This window comes from Quercus robur, chromosome 2 (genome assembly GCF_932294415.1).
Source record: "Quercus robur chromosome 2, dhQueRobu3.1, whole genome shotgun sequence".
Classification (NCBI taxonomy): domain Eukaryota; kingdom Viridiplantae; phylum Streptophyta; class Magnoliopsida; order Fagales; family Fagaceae; genus Quercus; species Quercus robur.
Window position 1 is genome coordinate 13,890,999 of NC_065535.1, and position 23,782 is coordinate 13,914,780.

Sequence of the window (23,782 nt, forward strand, 5' to 3'; positions counted from 1 at the left end):
AGTAGAGCACAAAAGTAATATAAATCTCAATGATGCATAATTTATACTTATTAGTCACAATCTATTGATATAAAAAATGCATATATTTAAAGGTTTGTATTTAAGACAGGTAGGCTGTCTTCTATCAACGGATGTCACAAAGATAAAGTATTGTCTTATAGTTGAATCATTGGTGTTAGTTAGTGACACAATGATTTATTATTATCAAAAAAGTAATAGGTGACACTCGAAAAAGACGAATGAGGTTTAAATATATATTAGCCCATGCACCAATATATATATCTTAGCCCATATACATTCTTTTTTTTTTTTTTTGATAGGAACCCCATATACATTCTATTAATTTTTTTTTCCTTTCATACCAAAAAAAGAAAGAGAAAAGAAAAGGTTCCCCGTTCTTAAATAAATTATATTCTACCATATTTATCCTTTTGCTTCTTCTCTTTATTCTGTTTATATTCAATAAGTTCCAAATTGATTGGATGCATTAATCATATACATAGTTTTAAAAAATAAATATTTTATTTGTCAAAAAACGTATAAATTTGTTGGAATAAGTTCTTCTTCTTTTTTTTTTTTTTTTTTTTTTTTTAAGGCACTTTAATATAATTTTATAAAACCGTATTTATTTCATGGTATATTTTTTTGATAAATATTTCATGGTATATATTATTATATTTAATACATTTACTTATTATTCTATAGAATAATATATTTTCGATAATTTGAATTTGGTCATTAGATTTTCACCTTCCATTTTTTTAGAAGTTTGAGAATTAATATAGGAATTATAGGGAAAAAAATATATAAAGAAAAATAATTTAAAAAGTTACCAAAAGAAGGAGGATAGTAGCTGTAATATATTATTTTCGGGAAACTGATATACAATTACTTGGGTGATGTATCTAATGTTCACCAATTAAATTCTTTTAATGTAGTGCAAACTGCAAACAATGTTATCATTTTTAAAGACAATTAAATTAAACCATATGATCCATAACAAAATTATTAAAAAAATAAATCGAACAACGTCACTTATTGGTTGATACAAACCTAAGATACAACCACATAATTGTATTTATATACCAACATAGTGCAAACAATATGTTATTTTTCCAAGTAAAATTAAATTAAATTAAGTTGTATGACTTATTGACGAATAGAAACTTAAGATATACTTAAGTTTTGCCTAAATTTTTTTATAATAGGAATGCTGACTTGTTTGAAAAACAAATTTTTTAAGAGATAAATTTTCCTTTATTATTAAATTATATTAGCACTCTTTTGCTAATTAAAAGAATAAATATAAATTGATATCCTTCAGGTTAAATTAACAATTTAATTTTTTTTAATACAAGTGAATCCCTCCCCTCCCTTCTCCCTTCCCTCCATCCAAGCACACTCCTAGTTCCAATTTTTTTGGAATTAGCTATGGATTCTCTAATATCCAATGTAGTGTGTTGCTAGTAGGGGACATCCAACATATATTTGTAGTGAATCTGGTCACAATTGAGTGACTAAGTCCTCGTTTGGTAAAGCATTTTGAACACATGTTTTCAGTTTTTAAACAAAATTACACGCATTTTCACACACTTTTTCACCTATACGTATTTTAAAAAAATACAAACAACATTACTCAAACTCTTCTACCAAATGGACCTTAAATTTTATAAGTGTTGTTAATCTACCAAAATTCATTTGTATCCCAAACGTTACATATCATTTGAATTTAAGCCATATTGCTCACATGCCACAATGAGGCGTCCGTTAAGTACCACATTAACTCAAAACGACATAGTTTTATTAATCCAAATTACCTCAAATTTAAGGGGGCAAAATCAAAATCATTCCAAACTTTGTAAACTAGTGATTCAAACGACATCGTTTTGAGCTTAGTTGGCACTTAATGGACACCACATTGCTGATGCATTGATGGAATGCTTTAAATAAATAATACATTACAAATCCAAATTTTAAAATTTTTTAACAAAACAAAAATTATTCTAAATTTTATGCGTGGAACCTGCAATTGCAATTAAGTCAAATTGAAAAAGATAAACTCAATAGACTACAGTACAGGTTTATATGCTTTTATTAAAGTCCTTCTGTTGAGTTGCAAATGAATCACACGCTTCCTTTTTTTGGCTGAATCAAAATTAAGCACGTTAAATAAATAAGCCATGGCACAGCTCGGAAAGCCATTGATAGTTTCTCTTTAAAATAGTCTCCATCCTTTTCCTTATGCCAATAAGCTATCATTGATTCATTTTGCATTGCCACTATTTCTCTTTCCAATATAAACAGCCATAGTACTTTTTAATGCTCCAAAAAACTGCTCGTTTTGGTTGAACTTGGTGTCATCATGGAAGATACAGAGAGCAGCAGTAGCAGAGTCTTGGATTTTACACGGACTCAGAGTCAGAGTCAGAGTCAGAGTCGATTCAGCAGAGAGCAGGGGCAGAAGATAGTTGTGTACAATGAAGTCCTTCACCAACTTAAGCACTTGAACGAAGCAGAGACCAATCATCCTGATTTTGAAGATGAACTCTGGGCACATTTTCATGGCCTCCCTGCTCGGTAAAACACCAAATCTTTGCGTTTGTGTTTGCTTTCTTTCATTCAGTTTGATAACTTTGATTATAGTTTTGTAAATCTTTTTAAGAAATAGTAATATAATAAATTAATATTAATTCAAATTCCTGGTATCCGTGTTTGTTAATGGATACTAAGTGAACCATTATCTTTGTTCCCTCAACAAACAGGGCATTAAAGAAAGCCAGAGGAGTATTTTCTTTTCAAAATTTTTTTTTTTGACTTAATTGGAATAGTGTAACATTATTGTTGCTTAGGATTGTTTGTGAATCTAATTTGGTAGTGTTAGCCTCATAGGTATGCTGTGGATATGAATGCCGAGAGGGCACAAGATGTTCTTATGCACAAAAGATTACTGAAGATGGCACGCAACCCTTCTATTAGACATGCAATTGATGTCCGTCTTGTGCAGGTATCTTATAGGAGAAAACTTTTTCTTTTTTTTGTTTAATTCAATAGTTGGGGAGGGGGATTTGAAAGTCTTTGTTGGAAACACCAGGAGTGCCAGTTCAGCAACAAGACTCTTGGCCATGAGTTTTTTTTTTTTGGATCTTTTTCTTCCCTTCTCTTTTGGGTTTCTCTTTTCTTGTTATATATTTCGTTACTTCCATTCATAAAAGATACCACTATTTTACGATTTCATCACTACCACGAAATTTGACCTCTTGATTTGACTTAGAATTAGGGATATTTCTGCAAGTGGTTTGCTTTTGTGCAAGTTTCTAAAGGCAATTGACATATTGACGGAACAAAAAAACTGAAGGAAATTTCATGACTTGCCCTTTTCTGACTTTTTAGTTACTCCTCCCCCGTCCAAATGCATCTTGATAATGTGCAGGTTCATTCTACTTCGGGTGGAAATTGTAGTTCTTCTCGGCATTCAAACTTTCAAAGAGAAGTGGATGCTCAATGTTCTGATTATCTCAGCAAACATAGGTATGGTTAAAAGGACCTCCTCCTATTTCATTTTTGAGAATTTGTGAGTTGTTAGTACCCCATTCTCTCTCTTACTTTTTCAGTGTTCATCCACCACCTGCGTTTGGTCCATCACCTGATGTTGAACTCACTCTTGAAGTCAACCAATTACATGTTCAAGACAGGCATGACAACGTGAATGATAATCGTCTTTATTCCCGGTAATAATTCTGAGAGGTTCTCCTGATTGTTAGCTTTTTCTATAATTGTCCTTAACATAAAATTTTGTGGCCAATTAATGTATTATTCATCATATATCTAGTCTTTCAAGTTACTGTTGCAAATTTTTATATTCAATACTGACATGGATGCTTTACAGATACAAGTTGAAATCCAGACATGCATACATTAGGTTTGGCTGGATTTTATAGATATATGATATATTATAGTAGACAATTCAAGAAGCTGAATAATTTCAGGTTTGATGCAATATATTTTAAGTCTCTTCTTGAAAGTAAATGAGAAGTATTGGGAAAATTTCCAATCATACCACTGAATTTCCAGGATCCTGAGAGTAAAGTTTGAGGAGGAACAAGTCTTCCTAGTACGTAAGTTTTCTCCTACCAGAAGAAGTTGAGGTCTGTGGCTTCATCAAAATATTCTCTTCTAATTGGGAAAAATTACCCATTTAACTCAAGCTGGTTTGTGACTTTGCTTTGAACATTTCTTAGAAGTATCCTGTTATTTATACTCTGTTTTTGTAATTTTATATGTGTTGTATAATTTTTCCCATCTATATTTAACTTAATGTTTCTTTCTAGGATGAGATGTTCAAAGGAATTTTCACTAGAAATAATTGTTTTCACTGATTGCTGGACACATTTGTAGTTTCTTAGCCACTTAACGTTGTAATATTTTGTAAATTTTGTAGGGCAACGTATGAAATTACAATTTCAACATACGACAAGCCCAAAATTTTCAATCAGGTAGCTGACCACTCCCTCCCTTTCTCTCATAGGAAGCATGTGGAGTTTTCTACGGTCTAAACCATTTCTTGGAATCATCTGCGTTGTATACTTGTACACCTCTCAATGCCTAATGTTTTCAGCATCAAAGACATATCCAGGATTTTTCTAATTCTTATTTTAGCATCCTTTGTTTAGATGTAATCTGCATAATAAGTCGTGCATGAAGATTCTTGGCATTTCTGAAGCATCTAATTTGAGATTTAAATTTTGGTACAAGGTAATAAATATATTGCAAAAGTGAGAAATATATTTGATGTTATTAGCGAACACTATTGTTTTGAAGGTTGGAATTCTGCAATCTTATTCAGCAATGAAACATTTGATCCTCAGACCTACTGAACCTGATTGGAGTCACTTGCCAGTGATGTCCAGAACACTTAACCTCGCCCATTCTCCCACAAAACACACACACACACACAAAAAGACCTGCTAGAACTGTGTGGTAACTAAGCTTTCATATCTCCAACCTTTAACCTTTAAGGGTGGGCATCTAGAAGGCTTGCTACTATTTAGAAACACTTTACTTGCTGTATAGTATCAAAATTAAACCTACCCAAGAGAAAGCACCTGATTGTTCATTCATCATGGGTGATTCGACATAGTTGAAGTTAATGATTGATGAATAAAAAGGCTAGCCGCTTCTTGAGGAGAAAAAGAAGAAATGAGATTCACACTTGTCACTGCAGTTGACCCTGTGTTCCTTTCACATTGTGCTTAATTTGTTGTTTCTCCACCTATAATGCCTATACTGTCTCTTTTTCTCACATTGATCTTGACACTGTTATTTGACCATGCTCATTTATGGACATTTTTGTTATGTTCTCAATGGTGTGCAGCACAAGGCCTGGTTGGTTTATTGCCATTTCATATTACATTTTTTATAGTTCTTTTCTTTTTATCAATCATGTTCTAGTTTAATAATCCTGCATTTTTCTTTAGTCTCCTGCTAGCATTCTGTAGGATCTGCTGCTAAGATTTATTATCTTATTGTGCTGCACTCCTAGATTTACTGAATTTCAGTCTCTATATGCTGCACTAGTCAGGATTTTACTTTAAAACCTTATAAACTTTTGATGTCAACTAAATACATATATAATAATAATTCTCAGTCTGTATAAGTCCAAGCAGTTATTTATAAGTAACAGAACTTCTCTATTACTTACCCTTGTTCCAACACGTCTTTGTTTACCACCAAAGCAAGTTCTTTGTAATTTATATGCCTGAAGATAGATTGCAATAGATCATGCTTCTGTAAGATGTGATGGTGGATAGCATAGGTGATTTATACTTGTATACTGAACTTCCAAAAGTTACTCGGTAAGACATTCTGTCAGTGACAATACTATCTAAGTTAACCTTAAGGGTAGCACAATCAGTTTATGAAGCGGAGGTCACTAGCTTGAGTCTCCCTTTCCCCTTTCCCTTGGGGCCAAAAATCACATTTTTTTTTTTTTTAAAAAAAAGAAACACTGTCCTGTTTGAGCTATTTTTTAGTTACTATTTATACTGTTTATGGTACATTTTCAGTTGAGTTCCTTACTGTCTGAGATTGGACTGAACATTCAAGAAGCACATGCTTTTTCCACTATAGATGGCTTCTTTTTGGATGTTTTCCTTGTTGATAGTTTAGCACACGAGGTACTCTTTTCTCTCATTTTCTTGATTTTTTATGCAATTCATCAATCGATTACTAGTACTTGTGAAGACTATTCATTTTTTTTTTTCATGGAATTAATACAAATACTCATTGCTTCGTTGCTTATTAGTGACTTCCAATTGATTAAAGCTAAATATTAGTCATAATGGAGTGTGATTATGAGCTCTCAAGTTACAGTCTTGTGTTTATCTTAAATGTATTCTAGAACTGTACTCATGTTCTGTAATTATTTTTCTCTTTTTTAATTCCTTGTGAGCTGCTAGACTAATGTGCGTGTTTGATATTTTTTAGGAGACTGAACAGCTTAAAAATAAGCTGTTAAAGAAAATACCAAGAATTGAGGTATCCTCTCTACAAGCTACTTGTTGGAACAATTTATATTATTGACTAGATTTTCAGATTTATGTTTAAAGATGGGTGTCCCCCCCGCCCCCAACAAAAAAAAGTATTATTTTTTAAGGCATTAGAATTGAATTTACTTATTGTCTGATTCAGTTTTACTAATGCTGGTTGACATAAAATTCTAGAGTAACATTATATCTTTAGGCAAGTGCTGGCTTCTTTGTCTCCTTGTTGAAGTGTTCATGCTTAATGTGCAGTTCACCTTTATATACATTATGGTAGTATAATTTAGTAGGACAGTAGTAATATACTTAAAAAAAAAGGGGGAATTTGTAGGGAACTCATCATTATTTGTTGCAACCGAGTAGCTGTCATATTCCTTAATTATACAAGTACCAATCCTTTTTTACCTTTCTTTTTAGGTCTTACATTTTATAAGATGATTGTGAGGTCCCTATGATAAAACTTGGAAGAATTGACTAGTTGAAAATCTAAATTTGAGTTTTTTTGAGTTACTAAAAGTTATGAAATGTTTTTGAACTTGATTAAGACATGGTCTTATTTTTAAATCTTTCTATGAATGTGTTCATAGAAAGATTTAATGTAATCAAATTCACACCTATTTACCAAAAGTTATGAAATGTCTTATTCATTTCACGCCACTAGCAATGGATCAATAACTCTATCTACTAATGATATTATTCATGCTTCATTGGGTATAATCATTAAAGCGCTAGCAACTTTTTGTTGAAAGAGATCAAGAACATATATGTCAGAATTGGTGCGAAGTTAGTTTCCCACTTATTAGTAAAAGACTTATATCATCATTCATTGTTGCTAGCTACTTAAGTTTCATGCATGATTCTAAGATTCAATTCCAGATAACTGCATTTTTAGTTGCCTTAATAGGCTTTCTGTTTATTTAAGATGGAATTTCTACAAGTTATGATACCAGAGGCCAAAAGAATTAACATTTTAAATATAATAATTTTCTGTGGCATTCAGAAACTGTGATATGTTTGAGTTAGAAAAATGATCTCTAAGAATCCCTTTTTTATTCAAATGCCAGTCCTTTAGTGAGAGCAATTCTTATTGGTTAATGTTAGAATGAAAGGCATGAAAGTTACTTCAGAAGGGTTGATAATACGTGAATGATATGAAAATAATAAATAACAATGTGGTTTTGCTATGCAGTCATAATAGGGCTTGGTTTAACTTTGCATTGATAGAATCCATGAAGAAGGGTTTCTGGATGCTAGCCTTCTATCTAGGGTCATTTGAATTTTATAATTATTAGTCAAAGCTAGCATCAATGATTATTATACTTATCTATGATAAACAATAACAATTTTCATTAGGAAAAGTTTCTCATCATACTTTGGTTTAAATTTGGTAAGGATTAAAAGCTTCATATCTGTACTGTGCTCTATTTCTGCCATATCCAGCTTTTCTCTCATGATAAAAAAAGAAAAAAAGAAAAAAAAAAAGGAATATATGGAGTCCTTACATGTCCCATCGATATATTCATGTCCTGCTCTTTGAGTTATACTAAAAATTATAAACTTGCATGCCTTTTCCTGCTTACCACATCTCATTTGATTTGATATCCTGTAACGCATTGCAGAAGCAACCTTTGTTGACATGTGACAGTGTTCCTTCTGCTGGGAAGCAAAACCAAAGTGGGATCAAGTTTATCTCTAACTATGTAAATCTACCCTCTAACGGAATTGATGTCAGAGAAATTGACCCTAGCTCATTGATATATGAAAAGAAAATTGTATCTGTATCATTTTGCGACTTGTGAGTATTTTATTCCTTTCTAGCTATGATCTGTTGTTTATGGTTATTTATTAATTGTATGATTGGATTGACACACCTATGGTTTTGGCTCAAATTGGGCATGTGTGTAATTTATGATCAATAGAGAATGATTGGATTCATGCAGGTATAAAGGTACTTTTTGTTATCAAGATGTGGCAATCAAAGTTCTTAGGGCTGAACATATGAATGAAAATATGCAGAGGGAATTTACTCAAGAAGTCATTATGATGAGGTTTGTCATTTTATATTGTGTAACTTACGCAAACATTACTATCACTCATCATCATCATTTTCCTTTTTCCCCCTATTTTGGTCCTTTGGTTTATATATAATTATCAGGAGGACATTCTCAAATGGTGTTCATTTGTTACTAAAATGAAGTCACTTCTCAATTTACTAGTAATAATCTAATCATTTTACTTATTAGTTCATTAAATATATTTTGTAACATCCTTCAATCAAGTCATTTTTGTTAATGTGAAAACATTCCCAGTAAGGTAGTGGTTATTCAGATAAAGCAATTCTATGTTAAGGCCAGGAAGTTTAAAAATATTATTGTTTCAATTATTATTATATACTCCATGATTTTTTTTCCTCTTTTATTTTCTTGTCTAAATATGAAATTTCATAATTATGATAGTCATTAATAGACCTTTTTTTTTTTTTTTTTTTTTTTTGAGAAACAAACACACACATGAAAAGGGATTCTAACACAAAAACACATCACAAACTCCACTCAAAAGCCATGGTAATAGACATTTATTATGATTGCATTAGTATATAGAACTATATATTCTACCATTAAAAGAAAATATGATGTGCCAAGATTCTATGGAGGGTTTAAATATAGAATGGAATTTAAATTCAATTAAAAAATATAAATTAAAATTGTGACATGTAAAATTGTAAGGTCTCAAAAATTTATGTAGCACAATATTCTAAGGTCAACCAAAAGTCAAACTGCTTCAATTTTATGTATTTTATAGATTGCAGCACCTTTAGCTGTTGGAATGTGGATAATCCAGAAAAATCTTCTATGAACGAAGCAACTTAGGGTTAGTTGTAGAGCCTCTTAATTGTCATCCTGGAGGCCTTGTCCAAAACACACGTATGCATGAGAGAGAGTTGTCACTATTGGCAAGCAATGCATCACTGGTTGTGATTCAACATCTTCTTATCATCGTTTAGTTTTACTTTAAAATGCACAATGGGACTGAATTTTGGCAAAAAATTCTTAATATTTAGTTTAGCCAATGAGTTCTAGCTCAAAAGGCATCTCCTCCCCTTATAAGTTCAAGGGGAAGAGTAAAGTTGTGAGTTCAAGTCCCATTGGATGCATTACATGCACACCAATCCACAAAAACAAAAAGTATTTTATTTCTTAAGCAATATAATTTCAAATTAATAGGGAACACAAGCAATAGACTTTGTTATGCCTTTGTATAATATCATTTACTTTTATCATTCTGAGGCAATATTTTGGGTGATTTTTATAAAAAGAAAAATTGTTATTCATTGCCTAAACTCAGGGAAATCCAGCACAAGAATGTTGTCCAATTCATCGGGGCATGTACAAGACCTCCAAGCCTTTGTATTGTCATGGGTAATTTTAATTTTTAATGGCATATGTAGTGAGATGCTTTGATTTGTATTCATTAGTTATAGAATTTTGATTTAAAAAACACAATTGGTAAATTATTATTGAAATTTTCCAATTTTTTTTGTTTTATTTTTTCTCCATCCTGAGCTTGAGTGTTTCTTTCTTAGAGTACATGTCTGGTGGAAGCATACATGACTTTCTGCATAAACAAAAGAATGTTTTCACACACCCAGACTTAATCAGAGTAGCCATTGATGTTTCTAAGGGAATGAAGTATTTGCACCACAATAATATAATCCATCGGGACTTGAAAGCTGCCAATCTTTTGATGGATGGAAATGGAGTAAGAGATTTTCATTTTTTATGTTATTACCTTTTAAATCTGTATTTTTTTTTTTGTTATTGTATATTAAGGACTACTTCTTACCTCCCCTGGAGTTTCCTACAGTCATGGCTTTCTAGCTGATCTCTGTCTTAGTCTAGAGATAATGCTGCATACTGGTCCTCTGCTTCATGACCATCATAGCTGATGATGACATAGTTAAAAAAAAACATGTCAAAAGGACGTTTTAACCTATTTGACTAGTTCACTTAAATTAAAAGACAACTACATTTTCTGAAGTAAAAATGACCAATTTTATTGTGAATTGCTTTTTGATTAACAATTTTGGCTAGTGCCCATGATGGGGAACCGCTCCCCGACTTAAAATTTGGTCAGTGACTCCTAATTGATGTCGTACTTGATTGCAGATAGTAATATAGTATGATAGGATGTGAAGGCGTTAATTTCAGTTTAATAAGGACTCAAAAGCAGGGTTCTACCTATGGTTTTCTTGAATAATGTAATTAACAAGTATGAGAGCTTATTAGGTATTAATGGATGAAACTTGATAAAAAAAGTACTATTGATTGTCATGAAATTTTCAATAGCCTATGTATTTATTTTAGATTAATATCCCCTTTTCTTTATGCTTCAAGACTAGAGGGCAGCTGCATGCATTCTTGTCCTTGACTTATTGCTTCTTCTGGATGGGAACTTTGTTAGGTTGTTTCATGTCTGTAAACATAGCTTTAAGATTGATCTAAGTTTCTATCTACTAATTTTTTTTAAAAAAAAATTGTCTGCCAGGTTGTCAAGATTAGTGATTTTGGCATTGCTAGAATGCAAGCTCAATCTGGTGTTATGACTGCCGAAACTGGAACATACCGTTGGATGGCTCCAGAGGTCTGTTTCTTTATATATGTGTTCAATACTTTTTAAACAGTTTACTTGATTCCAAATTGAACAATGGATAATTAGTTTCTAGCTAGGCATAGTTTTCTAGTTCTTATACCCTACAATTCAGTTTCTAAGTACTTAAACAAAGGCAAATGTACCATGTACACCACCCTTTTTTCCTTCTGCCATTCCTTCAGTACAAATAGGAACAAATTTTTTATACTACTAGCATGTGCACCAAGGAGGGCATGGATGTTGAGTTATGAGGGACGTATATGATAGATAAAAACTGGGATATACATATAGTTTTCTTGTGTCAAATCTCTTTATAGTTTTATACTGTTGAAAGTTGAGACATGAATTTGTCAACCCTCTTATGGGTTGGTTTATTTACTCACTGTTGCATGGCTTAAATGATATTGTTGGTGTTGTGCCTTTGGTAGCTTCCCCAACTGTTTGACCTGTTTGTTTGTTTGTGTCGATGCACGGAAGGTTATTGAACACAAACCATATGATCACAAAGTTGATGTTTTCAGCTTTGGAGTTCTACTGTGGGAGTTGCTTACAGGAAAGGTAATGCGCCACTTTTTTGGTAGTGATAATGAGTGCCGGTGAAAAAAATATAACTCTATTAAGATAATTACTTTGCTATATCTTCTAAAAATTTATGGTTGAACAGAATTCATATCAATCATCTTGTTTTCTGACTGAAATGCCAGCTCCCGTATGAGCAATTGTCCCCATTACAAGCAGCAGTTGGTGTGGTTCAGAAGGTATTCCTCCATTAAATGTTTTGATATTTTAAATAAAATCTTGTTGATCTTCTTCTACCCCAACAAGTTCTTCTGTTTCTGTCTTTGTTTCTAGGTCTTTTTTTTGTGTGCGTTTTCCCCTTTTGGTTCAAGAGAGAATTTTAGTTTATTGTCATCCCCTTTTTCACCAACAATATAATTTGGTCTAGCCCTTGAACCTTTGACCACTGAGTGGGTGACACAACTACCTAACCTCCATGCCTACAAAGAGGGATTTAGTCCATTCTGAAGAATGAGTATGCCGGGCAAATAACATCTGGACCAAGAACCTGCTGGTATAGACTGTGTGTGTGAAGAGTAGTGTATTTCTTATTTTTGAGAGAACTTGAAAAAAAAAAACTAAAGTAGTTAACTGGGCCTTGCAGAGTAGTGGAATACGGAAAGATCTTAAATTAATATAGAGATTTGGTGACATGAATTTCAGGGTCTGAGGCCTATAATTCCAAAGCAGACTCCTCAAAAGCTTGGGGAATTGCTTGAGAGATGTTGGCAGCAAGATCCATCTTCAAGACCAGAATTCTCAGAAATTTTAGAAATTTTGCAGCACATGGCCAAGAGGGTATGGAAAAGTTCCTTGTCCTTTTTTCTCTTCCACTTTGGATTTTTATGAACTATAATCTTGGAACAGGTTGCAGCAGAGGGAATGGACCGGCAGAAGGGGAAATCACCTAGAAGAGTATCTGCTTTTGTACGGAGTGTCGATTGAAGTGCAACTTGCAAGTGAGAAGGCTGTTTATAACACATGTAATGATGTAATTATATTGTTTTGCTGAGTTCCTTTCACTTTGTTTTTTCTCCATTTGGAACTTTCTTCTGTTAATCTAAATAATGACTAGATAGCCTGAACAGTTACTGAATTTAGTAATAATCCAAACACTTCTTTCAGTACATGTTTTTTCTTTCTTTTCCCGAGTGACTTCGGACTGCAGTGATCTAGAATTGAAAAAGCTCAAATTTTGTCGACGTTTAAACATGAAGGCTGGAGGTATTTAAACATGAGGACCCAATTTGAAAGAAGAATCCAACTAATCCACATTCAAATTCTTTTGTTAGCACTTGAAATTTTCATTGTAGTATAAATTTCCTTGCCAATAAGCACTGTTCGAGATGATTTTCGATGTGCCAGGATATCCCCTTCATAGTGATTCTAGTTCTATTGTATAAATGACAGCAACAAATCACTCATCACCTCAGTGTATAAGAAAAGCATTTTTCCAAAAATTAAAGTTTAAACAAAAATCCAAATCAGGAGATACATAATAGCGTCGCCGTCAGCAGTATTCTAGAAGCATCTAATAAATTTTCATTATTACAATTAGATCTCTTATTCTTATGACATTGTACCTACCTCTCTCTCCCCTTTGGGGTAGGGCGAAGTACACCGGCAACAAAACGCAAATGATACTTGGATTCCATTTTGTCAGGATATGGGTAGAAAAGATATGGAAACATAGGGTTAATTTTTTCAACAACGTGTATGATAAAAGATAATGGAAAAGCTGGAGAATGGAGAATAAATAATAAGTAAAAATCTTCTGTATTTGGTTGAGAAGAATAATTACGGGAAAGAAACTATACTATTTAGTAGAAGTGACTTTTATTGTGATTGTGCTTAAAGGTTGGCTACAATTACATTACATTTCATGCAAGTGAGAAAAGATTAAGATAAGGAAAACAAATTAAGTATTCGTTTGGATACGGATGAGTGAAAACTCACGCGTCTGGGTTTTTGCTTTTTTTTTTTTTTTGACCAGTGCCTCTTGCACTGTTTATTGGATATGAATAGTTTATTAAGGCAAATATACAATATTTGGAAGAGTGAATAGTAACTTAAAAATTATTTTTTTATTATTTTCAGTAATAAGATTTTAGTTTTCAACAAAATAAGTAGTATCCAAATACACCATTACAAATTTAAGACTCTTATACAGACTAAGCAACTTTGCAGAGCACCTCAGGCAAGTTACTTCCCTCCATGCAATTTCAAACTAGCCACCTAAAGTCGAGGTTCTTCAGTATTGGTTCTTCAGTAGTGGACTTACCTTTTGCTTTAAGCCCCTGTAGAATCACATCTAAAATTAGTGCTTTACATGAACAACTGTTCCTGGCGTACTGTTGCCTTGGTGCTTATAAAAGTTGGTCGAATTTTTTTTATGGAAACTTTCAGAAAGCCCTTGAAACCAAGCTCTTCTCTTCTGCTAAACAATAACAGCAACAGCAACATCAGATGGCTCAAAGTAAAAGAGAAGAAGATGTAGTAATCAAGCTTGATGATGTTAATGATAATAGCAAAAAGATTAATAATGGAAGTTCAAGCAGCAACAACTATCAACGAAGAAGTGAGTCTGTACGACGAAGAAATAAAGAGTTGTCGGACCAAGAAAACCACCAAGGGTACTTGAATTCAGGTGGAGCAGAGGTTGTAAAGTGTAGTTCAAATGTTTCATTCCAGCGAGGCCCGTGGAAGTCAGTGATGAGCATGACCAAGTCTAGGCTGATAGATCCACCAGAGGAACCATGTCAAAGTTCAGTAAACACTGGAAGAATGCCTGCGCAAGATCGAGACTGGGAGGACGATGATATTGAAGACATCCCGCAGGAGTATAAGAGAATGAAATTCGGCACACTGACAATACTTCAATATGTGAGTCTTGTTTTGATAATTGCAGCCTTAGTTTGTAGCCTTTGGTTCCCAATTATAAAGAGGCACATAGTGTGGGATCTTCCATTATGGAAGTGGGAAATAATGGTTTTAGCATTAATCTGTGGACGTTTAGTCTCAGGTTGGGGAATTCGAGTGGTTGTGTTCTTTATAGAACTCAATTATATTTTGCGAAAACGGGTATTGTATTTTGTTTATGGGTTAAGGAAATCTGTCCAGAATTGCCTCTGGTTGGGTTTGGTTTTGCTTGTGTGGCATAGTATCTTCCACGACAAGGTTAAAAAGGAGACAAAGAGCAAGATTTTGCCTTATGTAAATAAGGTTCTAGTTTGTTTTCTTGTGGGTACCCTAATATGGCTCTTGAAAACTCTGCTTGTTAAGGTCCTGGCTTCAACCTTTCATGTAAACACATTTTTTGAACGAATCCAGGAGGCTTTGTTTAGTCAGTACGTCATCAAAAATCTCTCTAGTCCGCTGTTGTTTAAAAGGAATGATACACAAGAAGAGGAAGCTATGGCTGAGGTTCAAGAGCTTGAGAAACCTGGTGTTACTTTGCATTCCAGTAGTAGGAGGGTGATAGGAAGTAGTAGACTAGTAAAAAGTCCCAAGGTTGAGAAGAATTCTAGATTTTCAAGGACAAGCTTTAAAAAAGAAGATGAGGAGATCGCCGTTGATCATCTGCATAAGCTGAATCAGAAGAATATATCAGCTTGGAATATGAGGAGGATGGTTAATATTATCCAGCATGGGGATTTATCCACTCTGGACGAGCAGTTACTGAATTCAAAAATTGAGGATGAAGCTTTGTTGCAGATTAGAAGTGAATGCCAGGCAAAAGAGGCAGCCAAGAGGATATTTCAGAATGTGGCAAAGCCAGTGTCGCAGCGAGTTCTTACATCTTTCATGATTTCCTTTCTTAGTTCTTGTCTCTTTATTTATTCATTTATTTATTATTATTATTATTATTTTTTAATATTGATGCCATTCTGTCCCGATTGTTATACAATGCAAACCTCTATATATAAGGTATATTTACCTCGAGGATGTGATGCACTTTATGAGTAAAGAAGAAGCTTTGAAGACAATGCATCTGATTGGAGTAGCAGCTGAGAATAAGGGAATCAGCAAGTCCTTCCTTAAGGACTGGATGGTATGACTCTAGATTTCTTGGCCCCTGGCTATGGTTCTTAATGTAAAAGATACTTATGCTCTTTTTGTTCTCATTTATTTAATGGACATCTCCTAGTGGAGAAAAGGAAAAAAAAAAATTTGAATTGTGTTCTAATTTATTTTCTATGAAACAATGACAAAGTAAACTTCACCTTTTGTTTTAGGTTAAGGCATTTAGAGAGAGAAGGGCACTTGCATTGTCTCTCACTGATACAAAAACAGCTGTGGAAGAGTTCCATACTTTGTTGAACATTCTTGTAGCTATCGTTATATTGATAATATGGCTTATTATACTCGGAGTTCCAATTACCCACTTCCTCGTCTTTATAAGTTCACAGCTTCTTCTGGTGGTGTTTGTGTTTGGGAATACCTGCAGAACAGTATTTGAAGCAATCATCTTCTTATTTGTAATGCACCCATTTGATGTTGGTGATCGTTGTGAAGTGGATGGAGTCCAGGTAATAAAGGAGGCTTAAAAAGATGTTTATTATGCACTCTCATATAAGCATATATCTTTCATTTGTGCTCTAGCTTATGTTTCATAGTAAATAAATGAAAACACAAGCCAGTTTCTCATCTTTCATTAGTGTTGTAACTTATGTTTCTTTGGGTTTCAGATGGTAGTCGACGAGATGAACTTACTAACTACAGTTTTTTTGAGATATGATAACCAAAAGATCATATACCCTAACAGTATTCTAGCTACTAAGCTCATTGGTAACTATCATCGTAGTCCAGACATGGGAGATGCAATTGATTTCTGTATTAACATCTCCACCCCAACGGAAAAGGTCACCAACATGAAAGAAAGAATAACAAGGTATGTATGGTCATGCATCTTCTTTCTTTCCTTATTATTGTCAATTTTTCCCTAGTGCAACTCAATTCCTAGAGATATAGACTCTATTACACATTTAGAATCACACACGGTATTAGTGGTACCATCAACTGCAACACTGCTGTTAGTGCATCACTTTGCTCTTGCCAATTGCCATGAGCATGGACCAAGGGCCATATGCCTTTTTCACATTTTATGGACTGTAAAACTATAAAACTTCATATTCATTCTGGGATTTGGATTGAGATATAATTTCTTCTGTAATGTCGCATAAGGTTTTTCTCCATTCAAAAGCACATGCAGTTCTCAATCACTGGTGAGAGTTAATAGACGTTCTTGGGCCAGCACCCACCCTGAGATAATCTGCTTTGTTTTAAAATTTTTAATAAATTTCTTTCTCAAAACCTGCCCTTCAGTGCTCTGATTTTTGTAGAAATGTTGGATTATCTTATTGGAATGATATCTTAGAAGGCCATGTAATGGGTGACTCTGCATTACTTGACATGGCCATTCAGGTGTATCAGCAGCTATGAATCGATGATAGGACCTACATTTTGTCGTTAGTCCATATCTTCTGCCACCAAAAAATAAAAATCCTTTTTAAATAATTTTCTGTTGTTGAGGGCCTCGACGCTGTTGAAATTGCAGGTATATTGAAAACAAGAACGAGCACTGGCAGCCAGGTCCAATGGTGATAATGAGGGATGTTATAGACATGAACAAACTGATGATGTCAGTGTGGCTTACACACAAAATGAACTATCAGGACATGGGGGAGAGATGGATTAGGAGAGACCTCCTTCTTGGAGAGATGATCAAAGTTTTCAAGGAGCTCAATATTGAATATCGCCTACTGCCTCTTGATGTGAATGTCCAGAACTTGCCCCCTCTGGTATCAGACAGGCTTCCTTCGACTTGGAAAACTTATGCTAGCTGATTATGTAGGACAAATATAGTGAGGCCAACTCCGAGAATGAGCACTGGCACCCAGCACCAATTCCTTTTCGGCCTATGATGGAATTGGCAATGGTTCCCCATAAGAATTGTTGGATTTAGGAATGATTTATGGTGACTCGAGATAAACTCCTATATCCCTAATAAAACAGAAATGAAATACATTACTAGTTTGTTCTTTGTTGCATTGTCACATAGTGTACTAATTTTCAAAAATGGTAGCCCCCATCAAGCCCACTGAAACTAGCTTAAAGATCTCAGTTGCATGTGGCTTTGTGTTTTGGCAAATAGGTAATAAATCCTCCTCTGGCTGGTCTTTATTTACAACATTATAGAGGTGAATTTACAGATATATAACAAGAAATAGCACCACAAATTGTAATATTTAAGTTTCTCTTACAGTGAGTAACATACTTTCTTCTCTCCATTAGTTGCATAGAAACCTCAGCATTGTTGGTTTTAGAAATTTAGAGCCCAAAAATTCAAGAAACTATTCATTACATTGGTGTATTACATCTCCCTTTCACGTAGATATGGATCATATATACTGGATCCACATGTGAAGTTTATTTTCATGATTGAGGAAAATGTAGTAGTTCACCCTTAATTTAGCTCCCATCATAGAATTAGAAGCTGCTTCTAGTGACCTTAGATGGCCCAGGGCAGAGCTGTAGAGCTCAGCCGTTGTTTTGACTTATGAGCATTTGTTGTTCATTCTCCTGCTAAGTTTGTTTTTGTAAATAGGTATTATGCATGTTGTAATAAGTTTTCACTTTTTGAATTTAAAGACAAAGTTTAACTATTAATTTGGTGGTAAGTTGTAACCAATAACTACAATTCCCATTAAAAAAAAAAAATGTCTATTGTGGTTGCCCGAGGATTGAGGATGAAGTTGAAAGGTCGCAATATTGGCTCGAGGAGCGAGGAGGAAGTCGAAAGGTCACAACATTAACATGGAAATAATGCAAACCACGGGCCCAAGGGAAGAAGCCACCCGAAGAGGAGAAGAAATGAATCATGGTACTCTATGGTATTCTAAGTGGAAGTTAGGATCTGAAGAGAATGGAAGTCAGTGGGCAGTAGGAAAGCTTTTGGCCTGGTGTAGCCTGTTGCATCCGTATTAAATGGTAGACAACAGCTTTATCAACTGCATTGATGCCGAGGATTGAGGATGAAGTTGAAAGGTCGCAATATTGGCTCGAGGACCGAGGAGGAAGTTGAAAGGTCACAGCATTAACGTGGAAATACTGCAAACCACGAGCCCAAGGGAAGAAGCCGCCCGAGGAGGAGAAGAAATGAATCATGGTAGTCTATGGTATTCTAAGTGGAAGTTAGGATTTGAAAAGAATGGAAGTCAGTGGGCAGTAGGAAAGCTTTTGGCCTAGTGTAGCCTATTGCATGCGTATTAAATGGTAGACAACAGCTTTATCAACCGCATTAATGAGGAAGTGACCTGAATAGTGTAAACCACAACTAAGTAGATTCCTTCCACCATCTTCTTCAAATGTGAAAGGTGTTGAGGTACAAATTTTTGGGCCTTGATTTTATTGGCCCACTCACAAAATACCCACAAGAGCCCACACATTATTTAAAACCGACATAAATATTTCCTATATATATTACCCAAATATTCTCCATATTATTGGGCCTTCACAAATACTCCGTACCCAAGCCCATAAATTGCCATGGGCCATCTCACAAATATTACTTATTATATCTCACATATCATCCAACCTAAATTATCCACAAAATATGCTCATCATATCACTACCAAATTTGGGCCGCAAATTACACTATCCCCACACAAAGCCCAACATCATTTGGCTTTTGGGCAAAACTCAAAGAAAGCCCAAATTCCAAAAGTCCCACTACGATGTGGCTAATTCCAAAAGTCCCACTACGATGTGGCAAATTCAAAGCCCGCTACGATGCGGCACTATTTACAAAAACCGCTATGATGCGGCACTATTTACAAAGTCCGTTGCTACACAGCACCTTAAAGCCCGTTGCTACACGGCAATACTTTACAAAATCTCAAAATCATTTTTACAAAGCCCAAATTCTTACTTGGCATCTATTTTCACAAAGCCCAAATTCCTATTTGGCATCTATTTTCACAAAACCCAAATTCTAATTTGGCACTGTAGGGGTGAAATTCCCCAAAACTAACGGTGGGCCTGGGAACCCACACGAAGCCCAACCATAACCCAATGGGGAATAGGGGCCCAAATGACTTCTGGCCCAACCCTGTTGAGCCTGGTTCGTTTTAGAAGACATCCGAGGAGGAATGCCTCCTCGGACACGCAAATATGGGCCCAGTAAGCGCCCCCTCCACAGTGAAGAACCCATCCAGGCGAACGTGGGCAGGAGGGTGAGCCTCACGCAGCAAGAAAGAGGAAAACGCAAGACATCAGGGAGAAGCCACAACTGCCGCATTAAATGCAAGAAAGCTACCTTTTCAGTCGCATTAATGTGGAGAAGACAGGCGAACAATGTTACATTGGCCAGTGCAACTCACAGAAGGATAAGGGAGATGTCCGATGGGACAAGCACTCAAGTGAAGGTCCAGATGGCTAACAAGTGTAAAGTTCTTATCAATTCAAGGAGGCTATATAAGAGAAGGAGATCCCCATGAAGAAGGGATCAGAGAATTAAGAAAAAAGAGAGATAGAAAGGTCAAAGAACTCTATAGTCTGTAAACAGAGTAAGAGGTGCACTTATACGTCTCCTCGGACCGATATATTATCAAACGTAAATGGAATATTCTCACGTTCAACATATTGCATGGCGTACATCTAACTGACGTTCACTTTGTCTAGTCCCAGCTCTGTAACCCACTCTCTACAAATTCATTGTCTGGGGACTTTTGGGCCAGAACCACTCACTTGCTGGGCCTGGGCCCCCAAAACCGTCCCTACAGGCACTATTTTACAAAACTCAAATACCAATTTGGCACTATTTTATAAAGCCCAAATATTATCTTGGCAATTCTTTCATAAAGCCCAAATACTAATTTGGCAATTATCTTTACACTATTTTTATAAAAGCCTAAATGCTAATTTGGCATCCATTTTACAAAGCCTAAAACCACTCTAGCAATTATCTTACAAAGCACAAAATGACATTTTGGCAAAAACAATTACTTTATACTCAAAGCCCAAATGTTAATTTGGCACTTATTTTCGCAAAGCCCAAATAATCTTTTGGCAACTATTTCATAAAGCCCAAATGTTATTTTGGCACATATTTACTAAATTCAAATATTATTTTAACATTTGTTAAATCCGCAACTCATGGGAAATACAAATTATTCATTTCTCAAAAGAATATCTCTTTCACAAAATTTTATGGGAATTATGTCTATTATTTCCATAATCAAACTATAAAGCCCATGAATATCACCCATGGCAAAACTACTCATTTTGTAGGGTTAACCAAGCCTAAGCAAGCTTATCAACAAAGCCCAGCTGGGTCAGGCCAGCCCACACACAAATCTCAGCAATTGAAGAACACGTGAATTAGTAAGCCAAATTTCAACAATAATTAAACAGCTGGAGCCCCTTACCATCAGGTCCCAACATGTCTAATCAGATCAGAAAACAAACACGTGTTCACCAGGGGATGAATCCTTTCTCTACAAGCTGAAATCCCATCATCTCTCAAGTGACATAAAACTAAAGGTGATGTGACAAAAAGTTGGGAAAGTTGGGAAAGTTTCAGCCAGATGTTACTTCTTTCTCCTTCAGCTCATTTAGTCAAGAAACCAAAGCTGCCATGACCAGACCAGTGAAGCTCTTGAAACGATACAAAATCAACTCATTTTCATACTAAAAATATGTATTCTCTGGTTCATGAACTAAGCACATGAACCCCAAATGGGGAAACTTAGGAAAATGTGGTTTGGAGGGCACCAAGGATTTCCCAGCAGAGTTCCCAGCAAGGGCTCCAAGGTTAACACCTGGCTTGGGGTGGTCCAATCTGCCCTAGGGAACTCTGATTCTAGTTGCAGCATATCCAAGATCATTAGTCTAAAGCATGCTCTAATCCCATCAGTCAAGGCTAATCAGCATTCAATGCTAAAGCCAGAAACCCAGCTGTTACTACCCAAAATAACAGAAACCTTCTAAAGTTAAGCTTACTACTCTTAGCTAAAAATCTTAAGAACGATTCTCTAAGGATTTTCTGGAGATTGAGAAAGATTCAGCAAAGATTATTTGCTAATCACTCCCTGAAAACGCTAATATAAATGGAGCTCTCCATTAATGCTTCAACAACCAACAAGACACTAAGACTTGCACCAGAAAAGTTTCTGCCTTAACCTCTCTGCTTAAGCTTTCTTTAAGCTCTGAAAAAGCCTCTGAGTTCTTGTTTTCAAGCATAGAAACTAAGTTCCCCAGCTCCTAACTTACAAATACTTTCTCATAGCTCTACTCTAAAACACTTACTTGCCCCAGCAGAACATTCCAGCAGTACTACTATACACTTTCACTCATTACTCATACTTCTCACAAATGATTATCTCTACTCACTACATATATCATATTCATGAGCATGCCATGCCACCATAATGATCTTGCTACGCTAGCTGGGATCTCTCTCTCTCCCTTCATCTCACACTAAGTCTTCTCCATTATTTGTCATTATGGAACCCATGATATTTACCTACTCATTTACTATCAATTTATGATGTAACTGTTACTATAAATTTTTTCTCTCATATTGTTGTATTAGAAGACTCCTCTCCAAAGCTAACGGATGATGAGTTTGAAAAGATATATATTTCCCTTAGACTGTAAAGTAACTAACAGCTAGAGACCTATCTTGTTTTGTTTTACTTTACTGTTGGGCTATTTTCTACAGGGACATCTTACCGTTGGGCCATTTTCTGCAGAAACATTTCACTGCTGGGCAATTTTCTGCAGAAAGGCTTTACTGCTGGGTTATTTCTTACAGTATGTTTTTCAACTGTGCTGACGTGTTCGCTGTAGGGATTGTTCATGGGCTACTCTTAACAGTTCCAATCTAAGCCCATGGCATAAAATATAGTAGACTTCTTGGATCTTCACCGATAGCCTTTGGGCCGTGCATCGAATCCCATCGTCGAGTTTCGGTTTAGACCTCCAACCCAACTTAAATCTTATTTGTCGAGAAGGAAACTTTTTCGCCCTTGACATTTTGGCGACTCCACTGGGTAGTCTACTGAAGCCAAGAGTTCACCATGCCTCCTAGGTTGCGGAACAGCTGGCAAGAGGGGACTAAGAACACTAGTCTCCCAGCGGCACAAAGCCATCACAGTCAAGCTCCACAAAGAGAACAAGTTGACCAATATGAGGTCAACCAAGAAGATTCTGATTGCCGATTCTCTTTCCTCTTGGAAACAATACAAGGAATGTAGCAAGCTCAGTTCAAATTTGTTGAATCTTTAAAGGTCTTGAGAAAGACCCAAAGGCCAATGCCTCAGCCATTACATGAAGAACCAGATCCTAGAACACAGCAAGAAAGGGGATCAGCCACTGGGAATCCTCAGCCTGGTGAGCAAAATGCTTCTCTTCCTCAGTTTGTTACATTATCTAATATTACTGCTTTGCTGGAAAGGGAAAGGCTTAGCTAGCCAAAGGAACCAAGGCACTTTGTTCGTAGGCCACCTTACCCAGCTGAGTTGCTAAGCAAGCCATATTTGAAGAAATATGAGACTCCCACCTTCTCCCTTTATGATGGGAGGAAAGGGAATGCAATCGAGCATGTCAACAAGTTCCTTGATTCTATGGGACCTTTTGCTGGAAATGGTGATCTTTGCTTGAGGGAATTCTCAAAATCTCTTACCAATCATGCTTACACATGGTACTCCACTCTACAGCCAGGTTCCATTGCCACATGGGATGACATGGTTGAAAGTTTCTGTTCAAAGTATTTTCACAGGGAGGAAAAGGTTACCATCCTCACTCTTCACAATACCAAGCAAAAGTCCTCCGAAGGACTCCTTGATTTCATCCGGCGATTCTGAGATGCTGCTCTTGACTGTTATGGGCAATTCAAGAAGTAGGAGCTGGTTGAGATTTGCATTGACAACATGTCTCATGAGTACTGAGCTCATTTAGAGAATCTTGATATTATTCAGTTTGTCCAGCTGCTTCAGAAGGCTCGTAAGACAGCTGTATCAGTCAAACCTTTC

The 23,782-nt window shown here is 35.4% G+C and overlaps 2 protein-coding genes across 12 annotated transcripts in view; both read left to right on the forward strand.

Moving 5' to 3' along the window:
- LOC126712492 (serine/threonine-protein kinase STY46-like) overlaps positions 1-12,874 on the forward strand; it is a 30,212-nt gene extending 17,338 nt beyond the window's left edge. For 2 of the 11 annotated variants that reach the window (XM_050411838.1, XM_050411833.1), the window contains 11 exons: positions 6,063-6,173; positions 6,484-6,534; positions 8,159-8,334; positions 8,480-8,587; positions 9,885-9,958; positions 10,123-10,298; positions 11,085-11,180; positions 11,667-11,747; positions 11,894-11,947; positions 12,411-12,545; positions 12,615-12,874. In XM_050411838.1, the coding sequence (XP_050267795.1) occupies positions 6,063-6,173; positions 6,484-6,534; positions 8,159-8,334; positions 8,480-8,587; positions 9,885-9,958; positions 10,123-10,298; positions 11,085-11,180; positions 11,667-11,747; positions 11,894-11,947; positions 12,411-12,545; positions 12,615-12,692 (1,140 nt within the window). In that variant the 3' untranslated portion in view covers positions 12,693-12,874. Of the gene's footprint in view, positions 1-2,111; positions 2,578-2,881; positions 3,005-3,430; positions 3,529-3,611; positions 3,729-4,438; positions 4,494-6,062; positions 6,174-6,483; positions 6,535-8,158; positions 8,335-8,479; positions 8,588-9,884; positions 9,959-10,122; positions 10,299-11,084; positions 11,181-11,666; positions 11,748-11,853; positions 11,948-12,410; positions 12,546-12,614 lie in introns of those variants that run through there. The other 9 variants (XM_050411839.1, XM_050411831.1, XM_050411830.1 and 6 more) reach the window with 8 other exon arrangements.
- A 1,117-nt stretch (positions 12,875-13,991) lies between these two features.
- Positions 13,992-17,790, forward strand: LOC126712490 (mechanosensitive ion channel protein 8-like). Its single transcript, XM_050411829.1, has 5 exons — positions 13,992-15,532; positions 15,675-15,798; positions 15,983-16,276; positions 16,436-16,638; positions 17,305-17,790. Exons 1-5 carry the CDS (start codon positions 14,214-14,216, stop codon positions 17,591-17,593), a joined length of 2,229 nt encoding a protein of 742 aa, XP_050267786.1. The 5' UTR covers positions 13,992-14,213; the 3' UTR covers positions 17,594-17,790.
- The last annotated feature ends 5,992 nt before the right edge of the window (positions 17,791-23,782 follow it).